At 39.8% G+C, this 24,277-nt stretch overlaps 1 protein-coding gene across 2 annotated transcripts; it reads right to left on the bottom strand.

Moving 5' to 3' along the window:
• Positions 1 to 1,376: 1,376 nt before the first annotated feature.
• ZFP69B (ZFP69 zinc finger protein B) lies at positions 1,377 to 17,264 on the bottom strand. 2 transcript variants are annotated; one of them, XM_017674835.3, is made up of 5 exons: positions 16,300 to 17,264; positions 13,420 to 13,505; positions 10,710 to 10,836; positions 10,361 to 10,456; positions 1,377 to 7,145 (listed from the first exon to the last, which is right to left on the bottom strand). In XM_017674835.3, exons 1-5 carry the CDS (start codon positions 16,424 to 16,426, stop codon positions 5,989 to 5,991), a joined length of 1,593 nt encoding a protein of 530 aa, XP_017530324.3. In that variant the 5' UTR covers positions 16,427 to 17,264; the 3' UTR covers positions 1,377 to 5,988. The 2 variants fall into 2 exon arrangements, with proteins under 2 accessions (XP_017530324.3, XP_073089800.1); XM_073233699.1 differs by having other exon boundaries at positions 13,280 to 13,505; positions 16,300 to 16,362.
• Between the last annotated feature and the right edge of the window lie 7,013 nt (positions 17,265 to 24,277).

Here is a 24,277-nt window from a genome sequence, read left to right as displayed (position 1 = left end):
GTACTGTCCTGGCGCAGCCGAGCCCCGCGCCGCGCGTTTCCAGGCTGTGGCCGGGGAGACCTCGTGGGCGGCCAGCTCTGCCAGAGGGGAGGCCTTTTCTGTCATTCATTTAACAGCTATCTTCTGACTGCTCACCATCTGCAGGGCGTCGTTACAGGCTCTGAGCACACCGCAGTTACCAAACGCGCCACCCCCACCTTAGAAAGCAGTAAGATTAAAAAATAAAGTCAGGAATGTGTATGGTTAATGTTCTTAGAGGAGTGTATTCGTTTGCTAGGGCCACCATAAGTAAATACCACAGGCTTAAACTACAGAAATTTATTTTCTCACAATTCTGGAGACTGAAAAAGGTCCAGGAAACAGATTTCAGCAGGGGTGGTTTCTCCTGAGACCGTGTTCCTTGGCTTGCAAATAACTGGCTTCTCCCAATGGCCTGGAATAGTTTTTCTTGTCTCTGGACTTGCCTGCCTCCAGTGTTGCTCTGTGTGTCCGTTTTACAAAAGTTGTGTGTGTGTGGTAAAAAAAAAAAATGACATAAAATGTACCATATTAACCAGTTTTAAGTGTACAGTTCCATAGCATTAAATATATTCACATTGGGAAATAGATCTCCAGAGCTTTTTCATCTTACAAATCTGAAACTCTATACCCATCAAACAAAAACTCCCCTTTTTCTCCCTCCCCCTAGGCCCTAGCAACCACCACCCTACTTTTCATTTCTATGAATTTGACTTTAGATACCTCATATATGTGGAATCATACAATAGTTGTCTTTTCACATAAACATTTTAACATTGTAATATCTCGTTTCTGCCATATTTTCTTTACACATTTATGTTTTCATAAATGAGTGTTTACTCTTTGGTATGAAGTAAAAAAAAAAACAATATTAATAGTTTATTTTGGAGTGGTTATGTGTACCTGGCATAACAAACTTGCTGTAAGGTGCCTACTAAAAATGCCTCTTGACAGATGGAAAAATAAGATTAAGAAAAAAATAAGTAATTTGACTAAGATCACAAAGCTAGGGTGCAGTAGAGCTGGAATTTGAATTCAGATTTTTATGATTCTTGAGTGCAAACTCTTTAACATTCCATGAAGGCTTAGGATCTGAGCACAATCTAATATTCAGTGAAAAACATCCAATTCCAAAAGTGGCTAAAACATGATCCCGATTAAATAAAAGTATGCACAGGCAAGAGGACTCCAAATAACAAAAGCAGTCCTCTATGTTGTCCTTGTAATAAAAGATAGTGACACATTGTTTTAGCACTATAGTATTGTGTACTGAATTGTCCAGGTTGGTTCTCTGCCCTCAGTCCAAACACTACTCATGAATAAGTATTGCATTTCAATTTTTCTTTTAATAAAATGAGAGTGAGAGAAAGGGGCTGGGGGTGGGGAGAGGACACAAGTCCAATGGAGTTGGGAGAAGTAGTGTGGAATACTACAGTTTATCCAGAAATTTAAGTAGATACGATATTTTATTAGTCTGCTCAAGCTGCCATAACAAAATACCATAGACTGGGTGGCTTAAACAACAGAAACTAATTTCTCACAATTCTAGAGACTGGGAAGTCCAAGGTCAAGGTGCCAGCAAGGTAGACTTATTCTAAGGCTTCTTCTTTTGGCTTAGAGGCAGCTGCCATCTCACTGTGTGCTCACATGACCTCTTCCTTGTGCTTCCAGGAGGCAGGGAAGGCAGGGAGGGCCTCCTGTGTTGGAGGCCCCTGTTCTCTGGATCCTTTGACTACCTCTTTTTTTTTACTTACTCCCTTGTTTTGGTGGAGCACATTCTCCTGCATCTTCCTAAGAAATGGTGCATAAGAGACAAATTTTAACACCTGGCTATCTAAACATGTCTCTATTTTCCCATCATCTTGTTTGGTAGTTGGCTGGGCAGAGAACTTTAGGCTGAAGGTAATTTTTCTAAAAAATTTGAAGACATTGCTTGATCATTGCTGTGAGTAGTCTCTTTTCTGATTCCCATATAGATGAGTTACCTGTCATCTTGCTCAAGAATCTTTTAGGACATTCTCTTTTCCTCTGGAATACTATTTCATAATGATGTTCTTTGGAATGGGTTCTGTTTGGAGGCAGAGAGCCTGAGTTCAAATCTCAGCTCTGCCATTTTCAATCTGGTGCCTTCACTTGTAAAACCTGGACTCTATGTCCTCCTCATCTGTAAGATGGGGATAATAGTACTAGACGCTTCAGGAGATTTCTGGGAGAATTAAATGAGCTACTATGTATAGAGCACTTAAAACAATGCCTCACACATTGTAAGTACATGAAAAATGTTAGCTGTTTGTGCTTACTGTGCTGAGTACAAAGAGCCTTTCAATCTTTAAATTCATGTCTTTCAATTCTGCAAAATTGTCTTGTGTGTGCATATATTTGCTACCCTTCATTTTCTCTTCTCTTTCTGGAGATTGGATGCTCAATCTGCATGTGCAGGGTATTTGGGTGATTGGCCTTGGTTTTTCACTGAAGTAGCCACAGTGGCAGTGCCTTTTCTTTGGATCCTTCAGTTTCTCTGGAGAAGACTCCTCCCACCTTGTGCTGCAGTGGGGGGTGAGGACTGTTGAAGGGGTGAAAGCCTGGTTTTCAGTGGGAAAGGGTACTGAGAGCCCTACAGCTCAGGATGCAACCTTAGGCTCTATTTTAGCCCTGCCTCTTACCTGTAGTTCTACTGTGGCTGGTGTCCCTGATTCCACATCAGCTCTGGCTGCTCTCCAGAGAACTAACTCCTAATCTCCTTTGGGATAAGGAAAGGTGGTAATGGAATGGAGAAAGGCCCAAGAGAGAGCAATGTGTGTGTAGCAGCCTGCTGTATGGGGAAGCTGAGGGGACCTCAGGAATGTTAGTAGTACAGAACTTCAACCAATCCTGTTTCAGCCCTTTTTTCTTCCAAAATTTCCAGTGTCTGCAAGACCTCAGCCTTCCTGGGAACCTCTTCTTGGCCATATACTTTTCTGTAGACTCTGCTAAATCAGTTACCACTTTTGTTTTCTTACTACCAAAAATGTTGACATGTCCTGTCTGCTGCTGTATTCTCTTCATGTTGTATTGTCTTTTATCCTCCCCTAGTTCTTTATAAACTCATGTTTACAGAACAGAGATAAACTCATATAGCTCATCAGCCATATTTAGCTGCATTTCTAGCAAATTAACTTAAAAATACCCTATCTTAAGAAGTATGTCAGTTATGATTCATAGTTCTTACAGGCCTATTAATTCTGATCCATGTGCAAAGCAAAAAAAAAAAAAAGACAAAAACATTTCCTCACTTATAAAATCTAGGTAGGAAAGTATAGGGATCTCCTTTCTCTATTGACACCATGGATACATAATCCAATTCAGTTCAAATGAACAAATATTTATTGAGTCACTACTGTGTGCCAGGCACTGTTCTGGGCACTTGTGATACACCAGTAAAAATAAAGATTCCTGCCTTCATGGAACTTATATACTACTATGGAGAGATGATAGTAAACAATAGGCATAATAAATATGTAAATTATCTAGTACATTAGGTGATATGTAATAGAAAAAGTGGAATAAGTTAAGGGGTTTGGCAGTGATAGAGTTGGGGTGGGGGAAAGGGAAAGGTTGCAATATTAAGAAGCAAGATAGGCTGTAGTGAAAAGGCAACATCTGAGCAAAGACGAGAAGGTAATATTGTAGGATATCTGAAACAACAGCTAATGCAAAAGCCTGATCATGAACAAGGCTGGAGTTCAGGAGAAAGGTCTGGGCTGGAGACACAAATTTGGCAGTTAAATAGAGATGGTATTTTAAGCCGTAAGATCATATGAGATCACTAAGGCAGAGACTGTAGAGAAAAATGATAGTCATAACTGTCACTGCAAGTAGCATCAGAAAACCAAAATTCTTGGGAAATCTAAGACCACAGAAACATGACAGAACCTATGTAAGAAACATCATGTATCTGCTCTGTCCTTTAACCCATCAAAATCATACAAGGACTCAAGAGTTAGAGGCCCTATTTTTTAAAAAGTAAGTGTAATAACAGGAAAAAAAACCTAAGAGGTAAATGGTACATATTCTGGACTGACAGGCTTATTTTGATTGTTCACATATATAATGCTCAAGCAATTGAATTGCTCTGCCATGGAAGAGTATCAAGTTGAATTTAACCTACGTCCAATTACGGTTGGAAGGATGCAGGATCTATTAAGTGTAGTGAAGTACTATGAGCCAATTCCTCCTCTTTCCTGCCTCAGTATGGCCCCTGAAGTCACCTTCTCCTTGGTCTTCTTTGGTGGGGGGGATGGGTCTGTAGATGTGTTATTCTGATGATTTTCTTAAAGAACCCCCAATCAATAAAAACCACATTTTGAATCTGATACTGTTTGTCAAAGGGAAAGTTAAAGATAATCGAAATGGCAGCTACCAATCTCAATATAGGTTGTAGTGAATTAATCTGATTCATGTGCAAAGCAAAAAAAAAATAAACAGACAAAAACATTTCCTCACTATTAAATCTAGGTAGGAAAATATAGGGATCTCCTTTCTCTATTGACACCATGGATACATAATTCAATTCAAATCTTCAAAAGGCAAAAGGCATCAATTTGCATTAAGGAATTAAGGCCTAATCTTCTTTGGTGTAAAACAGCATTGCAGTTATGTTTTAAAAGAGTGCTTATCTTTTAGTGATACATCCCAAAGTACTTACAAATAAACAAGAAAAGCATCATTATGAACTGAAATCTGCATAAATATCTCCATAAATAATTCCTAGGCTCCCATGGCAGCATTGAAAATGTGATTTTCAAAACTTCTTTCAACAAAATAGCAAAGGAATTCATAATGAGATAAGACTCATGGCATAGATATACACAAACATACTAATTTGACATTAAAGGATTTTGCCATTATTAATCATTGACTGACTCCATAGCAGAAGTGGTAAACTACTGCACTTGGGCTAAATGCAATCCAAATCCTGTTTTTTAAATAAAAATTTTTATTGGAATACAGCTATGCCCATTCATTTATGTCAGTAGTTCTCAAGTAGGGCCAATTGAGACCCCAGGAGACACTTAGGAAAGCCTGGAGACATTTTTGGTTGTCAAAGGGGTAAGGGAAATTTTTGTATCTAGTACTGGCATCTTGGGGCCAGAGAAACTGCTAAACAGACTACAGTGCTAGACACAAAAATTTCCCTTATCCCTTTGACAACCAAAAATGTCAAAATTTCCAGTTTTGACAACTGACCATAACAAAGTATCTGGCCCGAAATATCAGTAGTACTAAGACTGGGATACCCTAGTTTATGTACTGTCTCTGGATGCTTTATAGCACTAAAGTGATGAGTTGAGTAGTTTGGACAGAGACCATATGGTTTACAATACCTAGCATATTTACTATCTGGCCCTTTATAGAAAAACCTTGCCAATTCTTCTTTATAAGAAACCATAAAATATACATAAATATCTTGTGTATAGTAGGTTATCTATTAATTCTGGAAAGCTCACTTTAACATTATTTCTTCTAGAAATAAGCCAACCAATATTTTTATTCATACCTCTTCTAGCCATTTAAAGGGCTATAGTAAAACGTTACACTGTACTTTATTCTGGTTCATTAAAGGGATATTTAAAACAGTGATTCTTTAAAGCCAATCCACAGATTACTAACTTGCCATGATGAAGTTTTCATTGGCCATAGTGAAATGAGAAAAACAAAGACAAATTTGGTAGATTTTTATAAAGCTGACAATTCAATGTAAAGGGCTATTCTTTATGATGATATCCTTCGTATATTTAAAAATATTAAAATATACTTTCTTTTCTAAAACAATGCTGATAACAGGTGAGTTTTTTAATACGGAAAAATTAATAGTTGAAACACTGATTCAAACCATTTAAAAATTATTGGTTCTTAATATCAGAAAGTCAGAAAACCACTGATTTAGATGCTTTTGTTCCAGTATGAGGACCCTTCAATGTTGAACATATTTCACATATCATTGCTGAAAGTATTTTTTAAATGTGTTTTGCAATGTCTAATAAGTGATGAACTACAGCTGAAGGCTTTCCCACATTCATTACAATCATAGGGTTTTTCTCCAGTATGAATTCTCTGATGTTTAGCAAGAGATGAATCATGCCTAAACGCTTTCCCACAATGATTGCATTGGTAAGGTTTCACTCCAGTGTGTACTCTCTGATGGATAGAAAGATGTATTCTCTGGCTAAAGGCTTTCCCACATTCCTTACATTTATATGGTCTTTCCCCAGTATGAGTTCTCTGGTGCTGAGTTAGGTATGTGCTATGGCTGAAGGTTTTATTGCATACATTACAAATAAAGGGTTTCACACCTGTATGAATAATCTCATGTTGCCTAAGGTGTCTAATTTGGAAAAATGCTTTTCCACAGTTTTTGCATGTAAAAAATTTCTCTCTAACATGAGTTCTCAGATGCTGGATCAGTCCAATGCTCTGGCTGAATGCTTTCTCACATACACCACATTCATAGGGCTTCTCCCCAGTATGAATTCTAACATGTTGAGTAAGAGACGATGGATGTCGGAAGGTTTTCCCACATTCCTTACATTCATAGGGTTTCTCACCAGTGTGGATTCTCTGATGTGGAATAAGGGATGAACTCTGGCTAAAGACTTTTCCACATTCTTTACATCTGAAAGGTTTCTCCCCAGTATGAATTCTCATGTGCTCTGTGAGATGAATGAGCTGTTTGAAGATTTTTTCACAAATATTACATTCAAAGGTTTTTGTTCTTGTATAGCTCCTTGAATGATTAATCAAATCTAAATTGTATCTCCTCTTTCCATACATGTCATACTTATGGTCTCTTTTTCTTGGAGAACCAACTGGTCTTATAATAACTTTTGAGCTCATGTTAAAACTTTTCTCAAATCTATTAGATTCTTGGCCTCTCTCCTGCATGAGTGTTTTCTTGTGGGTCAAGGAGATTTGCCCCTCACCCATTCCTTGATTTTCCAGATGGCTTTTTAACTTAGCACTTTTGGAAACTCTTCCCAATTTCGAATACAAGGTGTCTCCTCTTTCCATCTTCAGGCTATGGTGTAATTCTTCCCATGAAATATCATTCTTGAACGTTGACTCTTTGGTTTCTATTTTGCTCTCCAACTCTGAAAGAAATCCAAAAGTACAAATATTCACTGTACTTTGCAAAAAGTAAATGGCCATAGTGAGAAAATATATATTCACTGTACTTTCAAAAAGTAAATGGCCATAGTGAGAAAAAGAAGGGAAATAAATAACATATGCTACATACAGGAATTTTGGACTACCTTCAAATGTGATCCCTGCCACCTAGAAAGCTAAAATGAAAGGAAGTGAAAAAGTGGTCAAAGAAATGAAGCTATCAGAAGTATGTGAGGTGACTGAGAAATTGGGAGGAGTTCGTTCATGTGAATTGCAGGAAGAAATGGACTAAGAAGAGAGCATCATTGTAAGAAGAAGAGAGAGATTAAGGAAGATAGGGTTCTAACACCATATCATCTCAAGGCCATATTTCTACAAAAAAAATTTTTATTAAAAGTTTTTGAAAATCTATGAAAAAGTATTTATCTCAGGCTTTTTATACATTAAAATAAAACATTAAATAATATAGGAATGCTTTCACCATAAAGGGATGGCCTCTCTCAATCTCATCCTCATTCCCTTCAGTCTCTTAGGATTTTGGAATGCTCCATTTAGACATTTCCCAACAATATATATTTGTGCTTTAATGTATATATCATCATAAATATACATTTGCACAAACACAAAAAGGATCAAGGTATATAAACAGTTCTGCATGTGTTTTGTTCTTTAACTCAACTATATCTTATGGGCCCCTTTCCATGTCTATACATTGAGATTTACCTTATTGTTTTTAACAACTGCATTGAATTCAACTTTACGGACATATCATATTGACTTTTTCCTAAGGAAAAATATTTAGGTTGTCTCCAAATTTCCACTTTATCATTAATTACACATAAATTTGCATACACTTCTGTCAGTATTTCATAGGATTTACTGAAGAGGACTTGGGTTGTGGGATGTGTGCTCTCAGTGAATACGGGTGCTTTTCCCTGCAAACTCACTGGATTTTTATCAATCTTCATAATGTTTGCCTATATAAGAGGTGAAAAATGGTTTCTTAATTTGTGACACAGTATTAACTATATTGTAAAATCTTTAAGAATAGAGAATATGTATCTTGTCCATAGTATACATAGCCCAGCATTTTCAGATGAGGAATTTTCCCTGATATTTCCTCTTTCTATTCCTGTCCATCCATTCTGGACCCTGCCATCCTAAAGCACCAATATTTCCTGTTCACAGCAAAATATTATTCCCCAGAATTTCTAACCTCACTTTAGTAACAGCACATACAAAGTGCTCAATAACAGCTGGATAAATTTTGGAATGAATTTAAAAATCAAGTAGAGATGTTTTGATTACTTACCACAGGGAATAGAGAGTCACTTAACTTCTTTTTAGGGTAAGAACAAGAAAAATGTCATCTTTCAAGTGGTCAGATTTGGCAATAACATGCAAAATGATTCAGAAAAAGAAAGTAAGACTATAAATTATAGTAATAGGAATGAGATGATAGGAAGTTGGCTTAGTACTGCATCAACAGAGATGAAGACCAGAAGTGGGTATGGCAAGAAATGTCAGAGAAGAACCATGGGGAATGAGGGAAACACTGAGTGGGAAATATGATACATTGTTGTTGATACCATGATTTCTAGACTTTGAGACTGGAAGAATAGGAGTCAGGATGAGAGATTTGTTTACAAGAGAAGACAGCTTCTGATTTTGGATGTACTGGGTTTGAAGTGACAACAAATACATCTATAGAGATGTCCTAAACACCAAGAACATGTAGGAATAGAGTCCATAGGGATATCGAAGACAAAGGTGAAAATATGGAGAATATGGTTGTCAAAGGGATTGTCGAAACCTTGATAATGCATTTGTAGGAGTTTGTACAGAAATAGAATAATAGCATAAACGATAGAGGTTCCTTGGGGATTGTGGCAGAGATGGCTGTTCACTGAAATCTTTTCTCCCCATTTTTGGACATAAAACTGCACTATTTTTCCCAGTCTTCTTGAATTTGATTGAGTGAAGTGATAAAGGTCTCCTCTTTAATCAAATAAGATTGCAAGTGATGTGAACCACTCCAGGTTGGCCCATAGAAACCTCCTATATGAGCAACTCTGACTCCTTACTCTACTGATGGCTGAATCTGGATGATGAGGAGGTCCTAGGGGATGATGGAGCCACCAGAAGGAAGTGGAATCTCAGTCCCAGATTCGCCAAGTGGAAAAGAACTGTCCATTGAACTAAACAATTCCCCCAGACCAGTATATGAGCAAGAAATTCCTGTTCTGTTTGAGCCCAATTTTAGAGTCTGTTTACTTTAATAGTTTAGCCTATCCTAATGAAGGCAGAAATGATATATCTGCATTAAAAAGGATATTGGTGAGAAGCACTGAAAACACAGCAGAGATACAGAGGACACAAAAATTACTAAACTAGCTGGTGGAGGAAAGGATACTAAGAAGTGGCTAGGTCTATATAACCTTACGATGCCATGTAGAATAGCACCATAAGGACACAAATTACAGAGTCAGAATGATTAGAATTCAAATACTGACTCCACCAAGTAGTAGCCGAGTGACCCTGTACAAATTTTTTAACCGATAGGCTTTCTTTTCCTCATGTGTCAGATGGGGCTAAGGTAAGCACAGGACTCACAGAGAAGCTTGTAAACAGCTATCATTACTACTGTTCTTAAAAGCTGAAGACTGTTAAAAGCCACCAGGTTTGATAAGAAGGAATTCTATGGTGATTTCTCAAGGAGTCACAAATAATCTGAAATTAAAAGTCAATTAGACAAGTTAAAAAGAAAATCAGAATTGAAGTTATGACTACAGAATAAGATTTAAATTTTAAATGAAATAATGAGAGAAAGTGAAATCCATGACAAAATTACATACGAGAAGCTGGTGCAGGGTGTCATACTTAATGAGGAGAGACCCATGAATATCTGAACATACAGGAGAAAGAAACTATGATCAGGGTAAGGTTTGGAATGCTGGAGAAAGGAAGAAAACCATGAAAGTCAGGTCAGGAGAAATGGTGAAGAAGGCTACCCTGCTAAGAAAGGCATCTCTTCCCCTGACTCCAGAGAAACTAACGAGAAGAGGCAAGTGCAGGAAGTGGGTAACAGAGTGGTAATCAGGTGCCTCGTGGTCCCATCCAGGTAGCTTCAGTCTTCCCCACAGCCTGGAGAGTCTCTGAGTAGAACTCTCTGGCAAACATGACAAAGACCCCACCTTACCTGAACTTGGACCTCCTGAAATATCTCTCTCAATTAGCCATGGTTCTTCTCCTTTCTCCAACTGAGAAATCACACCAGGTTTGGAAAGCTGATACCCTGCTCATGTAAAAGAAAAAACTACAAGTGCTGAGGTTAAAGAGCCATCCACGAATTAGCTCTTTGGTATTCAGGCCTTCTGAAGGGTAAGAGGATAAAGTCAGGGCAGAAAAGGCCACAGCAATCCTGACTTGCTGTTCAGAAGGAACTAGAAGCCTCTAACACATAACCCAAAACCCAAACATACCACTTAACTTAGAAAGAGGCTCTCTTCCAATAGGCAGGTTCTAGTTACTAGGGGTGCCATCCTTACCCACTGAGACTAGGTTCCCATAGTTCTCCAGCATCACCTCCTGGTATAGATTCCGGTCAACAGGGGCCAGTTGTCCCCACTCCTCCTCAGTGAAGTCCACAGATATGTCCTTGAAGGTCAACAATTCCTAGAACATCAAATGTGTCCCTTTCCAGTTAGAGTTCAGGAAGTTGTTTGAACCTTGCCTAAATGCCAAGAGAGTCTAGTGTCCAAGCTTCCTGGACACTCTCTTGAAAACTGTTTGGTTGACAATCTGCTGGAGGTTACAAAACAACATAGAGACCAGGTAAGCTGTATTCTGCAACTTACAATTTGGCTGAAGGCAAGATACTCATGAAATATTAAAGGTGGTCACAGAACACCATATAATAATTTACATTAAGGACAATAAAGATCAGGAATATTAGAGAAAGGGGAGTGTTCAAAAGGAGCTAAGGCCAAAAGAAGATAGGGACCTTTGCTGGGCTGAAAGACTTGGCTAAAATGAGAACATTTCAGCATGGGTAAAATATCCTTAGGTGGGTAGTTTTGGTATATTCATGCATGTTTTTGGAGGCAGCATGAATTCTGTCTAGCAAGGAAGATGCCTTGACCAAAGCAGACTCTGTGTTCTGAAGCACAAGAGTCTGTTATGTATGATTTACACAAATTAACCATTTGATAGTTTTTTTAAAGTATTACCAAATGCTATGGGAGAATATATTCATAAATGACATATCTGATAAGGGGTTGACATTCAAATTATATAAAGAGCTCATGCACCTCAACAAACAAAAAGCAAATAATCCAATTAAAAAATGGGCAGAGGAGCTGAACAGACACTTCTCCAAAGAAGAAATTCAGATGGCCAACAGGCACATGAAAAGATGCTCCACAATGCTAATCATCAGAGAAATGCAAATTAAAACCACAATGAGATATCACCTCACACCAGCTAGGATGGCCAATATCCAAAAGACAAACAACAACAAATGTTGGCGAGGATGTGGAGAAAGGGGAACCTTCCTACACTGCTGGTGGGAATGTAAACTAGTTCAACCATTGTGGAAAGCAGTATGGAGGTTCCTCAAAAAAACTAAAAATAGAAATACCATTTGACTTAGGAATTCCACTCCTAGGAATTTACCCTAAGAATGTAGCAGCCCAGTTTGAAAAAGACATATGCACTCCTGTGTTTATTGCAGCACTATTTACTATAGCCAAGAAATGGAAGCAACCTAAGTGTCCATCAGTAGACGAATGGATAAAGAAGATGTGGTACATATACACAATGGAATATTATTCAGCCATAAGAAGAAAACAAATCCTACCATTTGCAACAACATGGATGGAGCTAGAGGGTATTATGCTCAGTGAAATAAGCCAGGTGGAGAAAGACAAGTATCAAATGATTTCACTCATCTATGGAGTATAACAACAAAGAAAAAACTGAAGGAACAAAATAGCAGCAGATTCACAGAACCCAAGAATGGACTAACAGTTACCAAAGGGAAAGGGACTGGGGAGGATGGGTGGGAAGGGAGGGATAGGGGGGAAAACGGGACATTACGATTAGCCATTACATAATGTGGGGGTGGGGGACACGGGAAAGGCAGTATATACAGAGAAGACAAGTAATGATTCTATAGCATCTTACTGCGCTGATGGACAGTGACTGTAATGGGGTATGTCGGGGGGACTTGATAATAGGGGGAGTCTAGTAACCATAATGTTGTTCAAGTAACTGTATATTAATGATATCAAAATAAAATAAAATAAAATAAAGTATTACCAAATGCAAAGAGAACCCGGAAGCCAGAGGGCTAAGATAATACCAAAGTATTCTTTAAGTATGGAGACATTTTATGTATTATAAATAATTCTGGAATGCATTTCAGGCCTGCATGGTCAACAAGAGCATCCATATTTAATCAATGAGAAAACCGAATTTGAGAAATGCTAAAGACATAGTATTAAATCCTGTACCAAGTGATTTTGGAAATTACCATCATTCCACTTTAAAACTTTTCTGTTCTCTAATAATATCTTCTTCTATATAAGTCCTTTTTGAAGTCATCTTTGATTACTCTAGAATTTTCCTGAGTTTCCCTATGATTCTGGGGTTTGGCAGCACAGAGCTTTGTCAGCTGCCAGTGCCACTGATCTGATTAGCTCATTTATGGTACAGACACTGTTAAACTGCTCTTGGAAGTTTCTTTTCCTTTTCTGCTCAGCCTATTTAATTTGTGTCCTTCATGACCTGCCAGTAGCTTCCTTACTCATTTTTTTTTCTTTCACAGTTCTGCTCCAGGACATGACCCAAAACACTCTTAATGGTCATTAATGAAGTATATACACCTCTAAGAATATCAGAGCCACATCCTGTTAATTTTTAAAAGTTGCTTAAAATATTTTATGATATTTTCTTTCCAGCAGATGACATCCATGAGGTTTAAGGGCAAGAACTCCATCACAAACTTTTACATTCATGTGCACACCAGCATGAGCTTTAACTTTATTGGACAAATGGCTAGAAGTTTGCTAGACTCAAGAGGGTTCCTGAGGAAGGTCACTAGCAGTGGTAAAATTACCTGTGAAATCAGTCAATTCATCCTGGTTTCAAATGGGCTAAGAAAATCCAGTCCAGCAGGCTGAGTCAAAAATATCAAAGTCCAGGGTTCTTAAAAGCTGAGAAACAATTCCAAGGAAGTGACAGAAAACTCCAACATACCTGGGATTCTGTTGTCAGAGACCCATGGGTCATTTCATACTCACAACGTTCTCCCTGGGTCTTATCAGCCACCCGAGAGAAAAGAGCTGAAGAAGGAAAAAAGCTGTGAGGTTTGTATCCCCCCAAACCCCCTAGAAAGAAAATTTGCCTGCTGGTCCGAAAGCTTAGATCTGCCAGGCCACTCCTCTTTTCAAAGTCCTCAAAGGTTCCCCATTGAGAAGAAAGGGAAATCTTTACCATGGACTTGTAAATCCAGCACAACAAGTCCACAGCTGCTTCTCCAAGCAGTATCTCCCTCTAAATACCACCCTTCATCCACAGGACGCACCCACCCACCCACATACACATCTCCACCACTCTGAACTTACCGGGACAGCACCCACCTCAGTACTCTCCCTAGTCCTACTTAGTCTAGAACCGAGGTATTCTTCTAGACCAGTTCAAATGAGGTTTTCTCGGATACCCTTAATGCTTCCGTTTCCATCCTCCCCAAAACTTTTTTTAAATCTCTACTCTGGAATCTAACTCAGGCCACCTCCTATTATATTTATTTGTATAATTATCTCCCTCAATTGAGTATTAGTATGAGTATATGCGTAGAAGTGTCTGGTTCATTTTTCTCCATCTGATAAGGTGTTAAGTATAATACCCTGGAAGGTCCGTAGAACTCAAGAAATACTGGCTAAATTTGAGGTATTAAAAATATGAAGTAGGCAACAACATGGATAGATCTAGAGGGTATTATGCTCAGTGAAATAAGTCAGGTGGAGAAAGACAAATACCAAATGATTCCACTCATCTGTGGAATATAAAACAAAGTAAAACTGAAGAACAAAATAGCAGCAGTTTGATTAAATTCAGGTTTGATTAAATTCAGGTCAATGTTTTGACAGGAATACCTTATAATTTATTCTGGGGACATTGTATCACACCAGGGAGCAAATAATACCCAGAGGAAGAGAGTTATACAGTCCTTAGTAAAAAATAGGAGGAATTTATGTGAAAACATTGAGGGTGTTCAATTAAGAAGAGAAAGATCACAGACATGGAGAAGGGACTAGTGGTCATAAAGGGGAGGGGTTGGAAAGGGTGGGTGGGGAGGGAGAAGGGGATTAAGGGGCACTATAATTTGCAATCGCAATACAGGTAGGTCACAGGGAAGACAGTACAGCATGGAGAAGACAATTAATGACTCTGTAACATCTTACTATGCTGATAGACAGTGACGATAAAGAGGGGGTGAGGATTTGATAATATGGGTGAATGTTGAAACGACTGTGTTGTTTATGTGAAACAATCGTAAGATTGTATATCAGTGATACTTTAATTAAAAAAATGAAGTAGGAATTAAGGCACGTAGAATATTGTCCTTGTATTTTTTCCCAATTTTTTATAATGAATATTGAACACCCATATGACTGGCACCTACAGTCAGCGATTGTTAACATTTGCCAGATTTGCTTCATCTATATATGTTTTTGAACTGTTCCAAAGTTGCAGACATCAAGATACTTCATCTCCCAAATACTTCAAATAAGGATCTTGTCCTGCATAACCACAATACCATTTGTCACACCTAGGAAAGCTAACAGTAATTCCATAGAATCATCTAAATATTTTGTCCATTCAGATTTCCTCAACTCCCAAACTGTCTTTTATTCTGGATTTTCTTCAAACCAGGAACCAATCGAGGTTCACACATTAAAAGTGGTTGTTATCTCTAGTCTCTCTTTCTCTAGAATAGTACTTGCCTTTGTTTCATGACATTGGATTTTTAAGAGACCAGAACATTCTGACTGTACCCTCATGATGGGCTTTATCCTACTTCCCCATCCCCTGTATTTTCTTTAAACCAGAAATTCAGCCTTTAAGTTTAATTTAGGATCAGATTAAGTATTTCTGGCATTAATACTTCATGAGTGACACCATGTGCTTTATATTACATTACCTGAAAGGCAGAAATATCAGGTTATCCCCATGATGGGGACGTATGTTTAAGAAAGTGACCACCAGATCTTGCTGTTGGAAAAGTATGTTCTTTCCTTAGCATTTAGCAAGCGTTTTGTGGGTGATACTTTGATACCATGTGAATATCCTGTTTCCATCAACTTTTCAATTATTTCATTTACAATAAAATATTCTATCATTCCTTCTACATTTATTACTGGAAGGTATATTCTGTAAAGAGCTTTCCCTCAACAACCAGAAATTATCTAAAAAGCAAGGTAAATGCATTTCTTGGTTCCAAGAACAATATATTTTCAAAGTAAGAAATCAGGGTATTAATCACCTCCAATGTTGGTAAATGGATTTTCCCCCATTTTTTTCTCTATTTTAAGTGTCATCATGAACTTGTGAAATTTTATTTATTCAAGGTGTCACAACCATCTTGGACACTTAACCTGCCCAAATCTGTCCAGTGGAAGCCCCTTGAATCTGGCTGTTGCATCCTGATACACATCCATTAGTGTTTGAGCTCTTCTTTGCTTTCTGGCACAAGATACTCCAGGCTCAGCTGATACTTTACCTTCTGCCTTCTACTTCTGACCTGGCTACCAAGTTCCTGGACAGGTCTCTCATTTGATTTAAATTTCCTTACTGTAAAATAAGAGTCTTGTAAATAAGGCAAGTCTTCCCTGACTCACATTCCTATAGGGAAGATGAAAGAAATAACGTATACAGCCACGACTCTGAAATACTGATTTTAGGTTGAACTGACCACTACTCAGGAAAACCTGACGCCAAGAGCCATAATCAAGAACTCCAGAGACCTTTAACCCAATTGTCTCCCCAAGAGATGCTTCTGTTCAGGTGTCTACCTTCCTTCTCACACCGGAAGATGCTACTTTTCCTCCCTCACACCAATCAGTGTGTTCTCACCTGCTCCTTCAAACATTTTAGTCATGTACTCCCACAGGGGCGCCTCGTCCTCGGCCTTCTTCGGATGGCGCAGCTTCACCCAGGCGCTGGGTGCGCTGGGCAGGGTGATCAGGAGCTGCTGCAGCATGACGACCTCAGCACTTCCTTCTGGGGGACTCTCTGGCCTCAGCCCAGAAGGCAGAGAGTCCTGATGGGGCTTGCCCACTTTTGATGAGGAAACTGGCGGGAGGCTTCACAGCTGCGTGGGCGTCCTCCACTCTCAGGAGCCCAGGGAGTCTGGTCCTTTTAATGTCTAGGCTCACAAGGAACAACTCCCACCTTAAGCTGCATCTGTCTCCTTACCAGGCAGCTGCAAGCTCCAGTTATTTATTCTAAGCAGCCACCTCTCTACGGTCCCCTAATGATGGCTGAGCAGAAAACATTAAAGTCAGCAAAAGGATCTAGAATACTGCCACACGGTCGGAATTCTAGAACTTGGCCCAATCACTGAAAAATTTTTACAAAGAGTACATGAAGACAGTGGATATGCACAGACCACATGGTCCAAACAGTGTGCTGGTGTCACGAAACATAAAGACTTGAATAAAACCCAATTCTTTAAGTAGTACCATGTTCAAAATAGTCTGAGACTTGGATTCAAAAAGGCTCTGGATTTGAATCCCAGCTCCTTCCCTCGTCGGCTGTGGACAATCACAGAACCCCTCTAATCGTGTTTCTCCCTCCTTTCTCCAGGGCTGGCCTCGCCAGGCCCTCCCCGCGCGGCCTGTCTGAACCCGACACCAGGGCACTGAGCGCTCGGGACGCCAAGGGTGACCGCGGGCGGCGCAGAAACGGCGCTTTCCTGCTCGTCCCCTCCCCAGACCCACTCACCCCTATCACCGACTAGGCCCAGACGCCCTCGCCCTCCCGCCGGGACCTGCAAGGGTCCGCCCGGCGCGGGGATCCTCCCACTTAGCGCCGCCTGGCCAGTGCGCCTGCGCGGCGGCTGCCTCCAGGAGTGGTTCCCAGCGTCCTCCGGGGCCGCTTCCAGGGATTCTCTGCCGGCGTCCAGGTGCTCGCGGTTTGCTGCGTCCCGGGATCCGAACCCAGGGAAAAGCAGCCCCGCTCGTGCGGAAGAAGGTGGAACCCGTGCTCCTGCCTTCAGAGATTACTGACTAGAACCGTGTCCCCTCTGCTGAGACTAGGCAGGCGAATGTTTCTGTGGAGGTTTGCAAACCTTGGCAGAAGAGAAGCATATGTGTGTCACTTTTTGTCGAAACAACATGGATATAAAAGAAGCCATACCACTTTCACATAGTATTTCATATATATTTCATAATACTATGTACGTGGAAAAGACTGAAAATGGAATGGAATCCAGTGTTCTATCAAAAGAATTTCACAGCGAGATTTTTTGTTCTAGTATTCAGTAAGTTCTAATGTTGATTGCATTCCTTATACATATTTCTGAAATGCCCGAAAATGCACAAAAGCAAAATAATTATTACCTATAATCTCACCAAGAAGAGATAAACATTGCTCATATTTGGTGCACAAACTTAACCTAAGCGCGCGCGCGCGCGCGCGCGCACACACACACACACACACACACACACACACACACACACACACACCACTTACGTTCTTTCATGCATTCTTATGTACAACGATTATACCCCAATGCTGTTTTATTGCTAGAGTTTGTCTCTTCAAAATAGATGTATGGCATTCCAAATATACTTCTACATTAGTAGCTTACAAAAACAACAATTTATAAAATAGAATAAAACCAGGTAGTTGCTAGCTTTATGAAACCCACCCACCCCCAAATTCATATGTTGAAGCCCTAAACCCCAGGGAAGCTGTATTTGGAGTAAGGAAGTAATCAAGATTAAATGAGGTCATAAGGGTAGGGCCCTAATCGTTATCTCTCTCTCCTCTCTCCTCTCCTCTCTCTCTCTCTCTCTCTCTCTCTCTCTCTCGAAGGTGCAGGCATTGAGGAAAGGTTATGTGGGGATTTAACATAAGGGGCCATCTACTAACTAGGAAGAGAGTTTCCAACAGCTGACCCTGCTAGGCCTTGATCTGGTACTTCTAGCATGCATAACTGTGAGAAAATTAATTCCTGTTGTTTAAGCCATCCACTCTTTTCTTATAGCAGCCCAAGCTGCCTAATATGCTAGGATATAGTATTTACAGAGTATGAGGCTTTGTTCTATATGCATTACATATTTTAACTGATTTAATCCTCATAGCAACCCCTCAAGATGGGTACTATTATTATTCCCACTTTGCAGCTAAGAAAACTGAGGTTTGGAGAAGTAACTTGCCCTGCATCAATCAGCTTGCAGGTGATGCTAAGAGTACATACACAATCGAGAGTGGGGAGATGTTTTTAATCAAGTCTGGAAACCTAATCAACATGCTTGATTATATAAAAATTAAAAACCTTTGTAAGCAAAAGATGCCTTAAAGTCAATATACAGATGATGCATATGAAAAACACATTTATAAGCAGATGACAGACAAAATATATATTTGGTTGACTAAAATATCATTTGTTTTTAAATATACCATAATTTATGTACCACCAATAAAGAAAAATATTGCAATTAAATTAATACACACTGCTTTCTTATAGCTTAGAATTTTATTTTATACTTGGTAAGAGAGCTCTTTAGACTATTTTTAGGCATCAATTTCTTTCACATTTCATGCTGCTGTGTTTCTGTGCCTTTTTATGAACATGGCAATTTTTTCAACATAGTGCTAAGTCACTTTGTTACTTTTAAGATACTTAAAATATCAATTAAACTCAACACGTCCAACGCCAACAATGCATATAGCTGATGTTTGGGCACCCACAGTCCATGACAATATTTCAACTACTGATTTCAGGTGAGCTTCAGCCACATAAACGTGGTGGGGCTGGGGGAAGAAAAAACAGTCTGACAGGAAAACAGGCAAAGGATATGATTAGACAATTCATAGATGAGACATCCAAATAGTCAACAAGTATATGAGAAGACAGCCAAACATGCAAATTAAGAACAATAAGTAGGCCCCACATTACACTCAAATTGGGCAAAAATAAGAATTGTAACAGCTACTGCAGGTGGGAATTCAGGGAAAGAATATTTCCATGTATTATTGAGAGAACTGTACACCAGCCTTTTGAAAAGCAATCTAGCAACATCTCCTAATGTAAAAAATACTTCTTTTGACAAAGTGAATCCATGCTAGCATTCAGAATCGTGATACTCTCCATGCTTCCAAGCATTTAGGATGGAAAGTTTAGTTACAGCAGCCAATGCCGTTCGTGCCCTACACATGTCCTTCAGACCTTCCAGTGTGCCCCCACGGATGCTGGCTGCCAGTGCCTGCATCTCTGTGCCTGAAGCTGGGCTGCCTCAAATGTCAAGGAATTAACACTGACTACCCTCCCACCACCCACTCCACAAGCCCTCAATCAACAGCTTTTGGCAGTTGCTAAGAGAGTGCCCAGTCTGCTCCCCAATGGGTGACATAATTCTGAGGTTTGCATTTTGTAGTTTTTCAGAGTTTTAGTGAGATTAAGCTCCAGTCTCCTACAGTGATAGTTAGCTTACTAGATATCTTTTATTGGCTATGTTCCTTTCCCTGTTTCATTTCCCCTACTTCCCTCTTGGTATTTCCCGTTTCCCAAATAAACTATTTGCACTCCAATCTTTGTCTCAGAGCCTGCTTGTGAGAGAACCCAAATCAGACAGCTGCTGAGTACATGAGCAATGATCCTGTAAGTCATGCAGTCCTTGTAAGGTGAGTGATCAAGCCTTACCAGCATACACTGCCCTCATTCCAAACAATAAAATCCTTGAAATTCCATATTTAATGTACTAGTTATATTCCTGCTAGTACAAACTAAAACTAGGCACAGAGACAATTCATCAAGTCATACATTCATAATTTGTGTACTTTCCTATCTATAGGAGGCACTTCAATTAAACAGCTGAAAAGACAAATACGTAACAATTAAAACTATCTTTCAGACTCACAGTCATGTCTGACTCTGAGCTTCTAGTCTAGTGAATTCATTCAGTTTATAAATCATCTTGCCACGCCACCTAAATAATCCAGCATTTTGCCGGAGTCGTTCCTTCTCTTCAAAGGAACAAGCTTCACTAAAATATGTGAGTAAAGAAAAGGTTATTCCCTCTTCACTTACCCTCTTTGTGACAATCCTCCAAGGTCCTGTGTCTCTTTGCGACTACCAGTTTCACTAGGAAGGGTGGGTACTCAAAGCTAACACCCTTTCTCCATCCTGGGAGACAATGGGACAGAACAAAGCCATCTTTGTTTGCTTTTCTTAAGTCCCCCTCAAGATCAATAAACCAGACTGTACAGTTTTGTGATATTTTTATGGGGGAGTAAGCGAAATTCAGAATTAAAATTGTAATTACCTTTCAATCTCTTAAAGAGAAAGTACTTGACAACATGGGAGTCCCCAAGGACGGTGGTCACAATCCCCCTCCCATAGGTGCCCTTTTCTTTGAGGCTCTAGTGTACAGCCCCCTTCCCTGGGAACACTACACACTTTCACCAAAGAAGGGTCTCATCCCCTGGCTTTTCTGCTTTTCATGTCTTTGTCCTGTGGTCTTAAATTCTAGTTGAAGGGGGAGATGGAATGCATATATTTAGCTCTAGTCCTTCACAAAATCCCACCGTAACTGCTGAAAGAGGGATTTAAAACCAAAGGCATAAACTCACAGAGACAAATTGAATGGAGAAGAGAAAAACAAAATTTTGGAAACTGAAAAACAGTAGTGACAAGACTAACAAGTTCTGAAAAGGCTGCATCTTAGGCAGTGGGGAAAGCCGATAAGAAATCCAATTTACACTGCAGAATCCCCAAGAGCAAAGAAATTGGTCTTAGGTAAAAATGGGGAGTGAAAGGGATATTAGAAAAGGAATATTGGTTGCGAATCTGTTGAAGAAGCAGTTAGACTCCCGGCACCCCTATGCTGCTCTATAGTTTGGTGACTCTCCTTTTCTGTCTCTGCAGGAGACTGGAGGACTATGCTCACGAGAGGGTAAAACAGAGGGGCCTCTGAACAAGGGACATCAGAACAGTTGTGGGCAACGGAGGGGGGAATGGGACGACAATATAGGAAAATTTATATATTTCCCAATCACCTTTCCAGAATATATTCGACCTAGATGTATAGGCAGCAAGTTGGGGGTGGGTTGGGGTGGGGAACCTTCAGTGACTCCAACTGGCGCACAAGAAAAAGACCTAAGGTTATTGATGTTGAGGGCTCCCTAACGATCTGCCCCAAGCAGACCCCCACTCAGTTCATGTGGGGTAGCTCTGGTCCCATAGCACTGAGGGTTGATCAGGGATTTCATCCCCACCAAGTCCAGATGGAGAAAAAGTTACTTACCAAAGAAAGCATAGCTTTGAAAACCTTGTTTTCCTCCTTGGTGGTTCTGTAACTGGCTTTTAAGAGTCTCTATACAGTATCTTCATATGCTGCTGATCTACTGATCATCTTAATGAATCATAAGGGCAGAAGATAGAGCTGCCTATAGCCTGAATGAGAAGAAACTTCTCTTACTCTGGGCTCCACTTAATGTAGGCCATTTTTCAGGTCCTCCCAAAAATTGGTTGAGCCAAAACACCCAGTTTCAATATATGTGTTTCCCAAATCCAAAGAGACTCACGAAGTACTGTTCTTTTTCATGACAGAAGTAGCAAGTTCAGCAACTTGTTCCTCACTTTTAAAAGAGTTATCCCAACAAACCTCAAAAAAATGTACTCCCTATAGATTGGACTTTATTATAGATTGCATATTACTTCCTGCTTAAAACAGCAAGTTACTTATTATGTCTCATGGAAATCTATCAGTTTCCATGAGTCAGGAATTCAGACAGTGCACAGTGAAGACAGCTTGTCTTTGCTCTATGATGTTGGGGGCCTAACTGGAAAACTTGAAGGCAGAGAACTGGAAACATCTGAAGATTTATTCAGTACCACATAGGCCAGGCCAGGGGTGTTGGCCAGAAAACCCACAGATGACCTTTGCATGTGGCTTGGGCTTCATCAAAATATGGTGGGCTTGATTTGAATGGCAAGATCCAGAGAGTCAGGAAGAAGCCATATGGCCCTTTTATAACCTAATCTCAGAAGTCATGCAGCGTCATATCTGCTGTACTTTATTGGTCAAGGCAGTTAAAAAGCTCTACCATGTTCATGGGAAGAGAAAACAGACTCCACTTTTTAATGAAAGAATGTCAATGCCAATGTCACATAAGTTGAACATTTGGGATGGGATATATATTGATGTGGCCGTCTTTGGAAAATACTATCTACCACACTGAGACAGTCAAAGCCTCTACAGGCATAGATCTAAGAGCTAGTATATTAATCAAAAAGGATGGAAACTCATGCTGCTGATTTACCAGGTGGAGGCAAACTGCTTCTGATATTTTGGTTTAACAAAAACATACAAATAAGGATAGATACCCCTTCCCAAATTATCATGGTAATAGATGTATATGAGGTGTCAGGCACTATTCGGATATAGTTCAATAAGGAAATGAGTTCTGGAAGAGCAGCTGCAATTGGTAGCACCCATTTTGGAGCTATTAACCTGGTGAAGTTGGTGACAATCTACCATCATTCTCCCAAACCTATCCATGTCTAGCACCAGCTAGACTGACAAGTTAAATGGACATGTGATAGGAAACAACACGGCTGTATCTGTTAAGTCTTTATGGGAACATTAATCTCTACAACTCCCCCAGAGATGGAAGACTGCTACTGATTTATTATTTTGGCAAGGAAGAGCTCTAAGAGCTTCCTCTTGTCTATTCCTTTCTTAACAGTTCCTACTTCACAGGTAAGCAAACGAATGTGGGGATTCTATTAGTTGCTAAGGACATCTTTTCCAACTAGACACTCAGTAACTTGGGGGAATTACTATAGGAGGGGTTTAAGGTTTCACTGGGCCTCTGGTGAAGCTGACTTAAGTCAAAACTCCATCATTACCTGATCCCCATATGCTCACTCTGACAAGTGGACAGTGATATTATGGGTACTCAGGAATTAGTGATAGCTAATGGCTAATGAGCTATTGTTGCTCAATCTTGTATGTGTGGTTTCCCCAGTGCAGTTACCCAGATAAAATGATAATGGATTCCTTTAGGAAAGGCCAAGAGTAAGGCACACATACTTATAGGGGTTTTATAAGCTCCTTCCTCAAGGATACCTGGCCTCCCCATTACTCAGTGGGCTCTAGATCTGTGAACTAGATGAGGTCTAGCAATAGAATGCAGGGCAACCTTTCTATCTTGATGACATCTGTCTCCAAACCTGGGGAAATCTGTCTATACAGATCAAATAGAACTTTAATATGCTGCCATTTATCTCGGACTCTATCCTCAATTAATCACCTCCAAAGATCTTCTTATCCATTATGATTACCATAAATTGCAGGCAGGCCCCTGTTAAAGGCTATTGGAAACATTCCTACTCCACTGAAAATATGAAGTATAGTTCCCTAGCACTCTTGACCTTCAGAAAACATCTACTAAGTCACATTTTACTTATTCTAGTACTTCTATAACACGGATCTGACAGGGATACACTGGGAAAGGGGATTACATATTTGGTAATTCATTCCAAAATTCCTTGAATCCTGGATTCCTTTCTCCACATTTTACAAAGGAATTTCTGTCACTTCAGCTTGACCATTATGTTTAGCTTTGTCTATTAAAAACATGCCCCCAGGCGGAGCCAAGATGGCGGCATGAGTAGAGCAGTGGAAATCTCCTCCCAAAAACACATAGAGCTATGAAAATATAACAAAGAAAAATCTTCCTAAAATAGAGACCACAGGACACAGGACAACATCCAGACCACATCCACACCTGCAAGAACCCAGTGCCTTGGGAAGGGGATAAGATACAAGCCCCGGCACAGCGGGACCTGAGCACCCCTCCCCCCCGGCTCCCGGCGGGA

Source organism: Manis javanica, chromosome 4, assembly GCF_040802235.1.
Source record: "Manis javanica isolate MJ-LG chromosome 4, MJ_LKY, whole genome shotgun sequence".
Classification (NCBI taxonomy): Eukaryota; Metazoa; Chordata; class Mammalia; order Pholidota; family Manidae; genus Manis; species Manis javanica.
The sequence above is the reverse complement of the archived record's forward strand: the minus strand, read 5'-3'. Positions and strand labels throughout refer to the sequence as shown.

Bases quoted from the DNA above. Each gene is read 5' to 3' on its own strand.
- ZFP69B (XM_017674835.3), bottom strand. From the start codon at position 16,426: ATGCTGCAGCAGCTCCTGATCACCCTGCCCAGCGCACCCAGCGCCTGG. The intron at 13,506-16,299 runs GTGAGAACACAC...TTCCTTCTTCAG, and splicing joins TAAAATGTTTGAAGGAGCAG to CTCTTTTCTCTCGGGTGGCT. The intron at 10,457-10,709 runs GTAAGGATGGCA...TTACATGAGCAG, and splicing joins TGGGAACCTAGTCTCAGTGG to GGTATCAGCTTTCCAAACCT.